Source organism: Cebus imitator, unplaced genomic scaffold (genome assembly GCF_001604975.1).
Source record: "Cebus imitator isolate Cc_AM_T3 unplaced genomic scaffold, Cebus_imitator-1.0 Scaffold56, whole genome shotgun sequence".
NCBI classification, from domain to species: domain Eukaryota; kingdom Metazoa; phylum Chordata; class Mammalia; order Primates; family Cebidae; genus Cebus; species Cebus imitator.
In genome coordinates, this window is record NW_016107371.1 from 791,323 (window position 1) to 796,273 (window position 4,951).

Consider the following 4,951-nt stretch of genomic DNA (forward strand, 5'->3'; position numbering starts at 1 on the left):
GAGAAGATGAGAAGATTGTACCACAGATCTGTTTGTGGCTGGTTATTTGTGGGCGAGAAGATGAGAAGATTGTGGTTGCTTTTAAATATTTTTTTATTTGTGGTCTCTGACTTTCCTGTGGTGGCCACACATGCGTTTATATGGAAGTGTGTGCTTTATTTAAAATGCAAACATATGTAGTTTGGCTTTAAAATTTCTATAGGGGGAAACCGTAGAAACACGGCAAAGGACATTAGTAAGCAGTTTCTGTAAGGAGACACCTTGTTTGCTATCCTGTGTGAGCAGGGATGTTTGAACATAAAAGTGGTAGAAGAAGTGCAAATATATTGTCAATGGAATGCTGTCCTGTGCCCATCAGATTGGCAAGAAAGAAGGGAGAAAGAAAGAGAGTTCTGATGGGAGGCTGCACTGGCTGATCCATCCTGGAGAGTGAGTTTCAGGGCCGTTCTGGAGAGCACATTTAGTAGCTTTTTCTGTGGTCATCTATCAGTTCAGCTCCCAGGAATACAAATTTTTATCACAGAGTTATCTGTGGTACCAGAAAGCAGAGATCACTGAAGGTCCATCTCTGGGGAGAGGGGATCAGTAAATTGTGGTCAATGGCCCCTGCAGCCCCAGTTAGAAATAGGTGTGCAACTAGCAATGTGGTTAGATGTGAAAAGGTCTATAGTGCAGGTTGCCAGATAAAATACAGGGTGCCAGTTAAATTTGAAATTCTTATAAGTAGTGAATACATTTTGAAAATAAGTATATCCCCAATATTTGCTCAATCTGGCAACCTTAGCCATAGAACAATAGAATTTATGAAAATTAAAGCTATGTACATAGGCAAGTCAAAATAGTATATTCCATAAGAATATATATTAACACATTTATAGCTATTGCATTTGTGGGAAGGATGAGAGGAATAAAAAGAAATATATACTACCCAAATAAAGTCGTAAAGTAAGAGAGGGCTTGAATAGACCAATATTGATAGTGAGCTAAGTTTGATTGACTCAATTCTCCATACCCAAGTCCAAAAATAATTTTTTTTTTTTTTTTTTGAGATGGAGTCTCACTCTGCCACCCAGGCTAGAGTGTAGTGGCATGATCTTGGCTCACTGCAACCTCCGCCTCCCGGGTTTGAGAGATTCTCCTGTCTCAGCCTCCTGAGTAGCTGGGATTACAGACATGCACCACCATGCCCGGCTAATTTTCGTATTTTTAGTAGAGACAGGATTTTACCATGTTAGCCAGGCTGGTCTCAAACTCCTGACCTCAGGTGATTCTCCCACCTCAGCCTCCCAAAGTGCTGGGATTACAGGCATGAGCCACCACACCTGGCCCCAAACAGAAATTTTTAAAAACCTTTACTGTGGTCTCCTGGAATTTTTTAACTAAAGTCCTGATGACACTGCCTGGCTGATAAACAGAATATTCTGTTCTACAAAAATTTCCGTATGGAGTACCCTGGTACTTCTATCAAAATTAAGCAGCAGAAAAGTGAGCAGGTGGGAGAGTGGGTAGGTGACATGGGGCTTGGGGAACTAAAGAAACATTTAATAATTTTATAAAACTAGTAAAATCTGAAACTAGTGAACATTGGTACGCTTAGATTTGCTCTTTTTTTTTTTTTTTTTTTTTTTTTTTTTTTTTTTTTTTTTTTTTTTTTTTTTTTTTTTTTTGTGCACAATCTTGGCTTACTGCAACCTCCGTCTCCTGGGTTCAAGCGATTCTCCTGCCTCAGCCTCCCGAGTAGCTGGGGATTACAGATACCCACCATCATGCCCAGCTAATTTTTTGTTCTGTTTTGTTTTTGTTTTTAAGTAGAGACGGGGTTTCACCATGTTGGCCAGGATGGTCTCGATCTCCTGACTTCGTGATCCACCCACCTTGGCCTCCCAAAGTACTGGGATTACAGGTGTGAGCCACCGCGCCTGGGCAGATTTACTCTTTTAATAGAGGAACACGCTTACATTCTTATACAGTAAATATTAGTAAAAGAACATCAGTGAGCACCAATCCTTAATAGTTATCATGGACATAGCCAGAAAAATAAAGTTTAAATTTACCCATTGGAAAATGATGGTTCAGTACATGTCACCGAGTCACTCTTACTCCTTTAAAAGCTTTTTCTTTTTTGATATTACAGCTGATTACAAGGAGAGCTTTAATACAATTGGAAACATTGAAGAGATTGCATATAATGCTGTTTCCTTTACCTGGGATGTGAATGAAGAGGCGAAGGTGAGTGAAAAATAGCATTGATTCATTGTTCATACCTCTTCATAACATGCCCATCCTCTGCAGTCTATTGTTTTTTAAAAGCCTCTATCTGTAGCCTCCTATTAAAAAAGAAAATGAACCTTTCATCTTTTGCGTTTGTGGAGGGTAAGGGAGAAAAGGGAGTGTGCTCCTCTGTGGCTTCCCATAGAATGTCATGAGCCAAGCTATGTGTCCCACCCAAATCCTTCAGGCCCTAGGCTTCATTTTGGCTCTGGGAGCTGGGAAGATGGGGCCAGAAAACCTTTTCTCCCTGCAGTGCAGATTCCCCCAAAGGTCTCTCCATGCAGCCTCCTCCAGGCACAGGGAAGAGCTCAGAGCTGATGTCTTTGTAGGTAAACTAGTGGGCAGACCCGTGACCCCACAGCCCCTTCCAGGCTGAAGCTGGTTGAAGGACAGAATACAGGAAGCAGGCTGCAAGTCTCTAAGCACTATTGATGAAGGTGCAACCACCACTGTGCCCTTCAGCCACTTGTTTCATATTGGCTGCTTGACCTTTTTCTGTTTTCTGGGGTACCCACATGCTTAAGAAGTACAAAGGTAAAATCTGTGGCAAAGTGAGCCCTGAGAAAAGACGTCCACCATTGCACTGTTTGGTTAAAGGAAGGTGGAGTCACTGATACCTGGATTTGCTTTCCAGTCACGAGTCTCTTTGGTTTTATGAAAACCCCAAACTGTTCTGCTAAGCTCACCCTCCTTTCTGTGTTCCTTAGCTTCTGATCCTTGATTCTTATTTTGCACTCAAGGGAAGGTGCCAGATCAAACCTAAGCTTGTTTTCTACTTCAGCTCTGGACCATCTAGGAGGGTGTTAGAAGAGGTTGTCTTCAAACTAATGAAAAGGTCAATGTACACTGCTCTGGTCAATGCTTTATTGTCTGTGAGCAGGGGGAAGGCTGGGTGAGAAAGGAAATGGGTTGGGAGCTTGCAGGCATGGCTACAGAAGAAGAATTGCCCAGTGTCTCATTTCACTCAAGTATAAAACAATGCAGAATAGGTCTGAGAAAGGTGGCCCAAATGGGCAAGTGGTGATAGAGCACCTGTACAGCCTGGAGAAGGTTCCGTGGCTCAGTGCCTCCCAGAAAGGATTCAGGCCTGCCATGGGGTACAAGTTTGGTCCCACGGAGAACTGTAGGCAAAGGTGACTCTAAGGTCCACTCCTCCTTCATTTAAAGTTCCTTGCCCAAGCCATGTGCTTTTGGCACTTCGTTAATCTCCTCGGCTACCTGAGCCCCGTTCTCCCTGCCCCTGCTCTCTCCTGAGAACATTGAGCTCCTGTGCTCAAGACTGCCTGCACCTTCCCCACATCCCTGCCTGGCACCTCCTTAGTCCAGCCAATGCTTGCCCCTTCTCATCATGTGCTGTTCTCTCAGAGGCTACTTTGCTGGACCTGATCAGTAACAGGCAGTCTGTGATGGCACAGGACTAGGATGGCCACTGTGTCATCCTGAGCAAGTCATCTGACCTCTCTGGGCCTCAGTTCTCGTGTGCAGATAAACACACAGATGTCCAAATGTATCTACTGCAGCCAGTGTCATGCTGAGGGCATACAGCATGACTATCCAGTGCTCTGGGGAGGGAGGCCTGAGAACCAGTAACGGAACAACAGTTCAGTTGTTGTTCCGTTACTGGTTCCCAGGAGAGGCAGGGTCTATGTCAGAGGCCCTGGGAAGAAAGTATGATAGTGTAACTGGAAGTGTCTTAACAGTGTTAAAGGTCCAGGCATGGTGGCTTGTGCCTGTAATCCCAGCACTTTGGGAGGCCAAGGTGGGAGGATCCTTGAGGCCAGAAGTTGGAGATAAACCTGGGTAAAGTAGGGAGAACCCATGTCTACAAAATAAAAAATAAAAATTAGCTGGGCATGGTGCATGCATCTGAAATCCTAGCTACTCAGGAGGCTGAGGTGGGAGTATTGCTCAAGCCCAGGAGGTAGAGGCTGCAAACAGTAATCACTGTTGCTGTACGCTAGCCTGGGTAACAGAGTGAGACTCTGTCTTACACACATACTCCACCAACAAATGTAAGGCAAGCTATAAATATGAGCTGTAATCATCATAATTTTTATTATCACACCATCTGTGATAAATGAGTGCTAGGGGGTGAATGTTTTAACTGTTCTGTTTCAATAAGGACCTTTTATAGAAAATGCCTAAACTGAAAGGGACAGTTTAATGATGGAAGCTTCAGGCTCTGTAGTAAACCAATGAGAGAGTTAATGTGGAGTTGAGTTGACCTTCCAGCCCAGTTCACGCCATACCACTCATTCACCGTAAGCAGGAGCTTGCTTTTCTTGTCTAAATGTGTGTGCTGGTGCGTGTGGGTGTGCAAGTGAATATGCATGTGTATGAACATGCATGTTGCTCAGAGCAGACAAGTTTAAGCTCACATATGCTTTGAGAAATGGCAGTGGAGGATATTTTATATTGCATCGTTTTACATTGCAAAGTTTAACTTTGCTAATAGTATTTTCAGTGATTATACTTGGTTGCAGCAGTTGTTTGAGGTTTGGGTTAATAAATAATTTTTAAAAATATTCCAAATATATTTCTCTAGACTACTGAAAAGCATTTAAAAACATTTTTTAATTTTAAGTTCCTAGATACAAGTACAGAATGTGTACGTTTGTCACATAGGTATACTTGTGTCTTGATGGTTTGCTGCGCCTGTCAACCCATCATCTAGGTTTTT

General features: G+C 43.1%; 1 protein-coding gene across 3 annotated transcripts in view; it reads left to right on the plus strand.

The window, feature by feature from the left end:
* The window catches only part of GRHL2 (grainyhead like transcription factor 2), a 184,557-nt gene that overhangs the window by 110,109 nt on the left and 69,497 nt on the right, over window positions 1-4,951 (plus strand). For all 3 annotated transcript variants that reach the window (XM_037738646.1, XM_017528899.2, XM_037738645.1), the window contains one exon: window positions 2,135-2,229. In XM_037738646.1, the coding sequence (XP_037594574.1) occupies window positions 2,135-2,229 (95 nt within the window). The remainder of the gene's footprint in view (window positions 1-2,134; window positions 2,230-4,951) is intronic.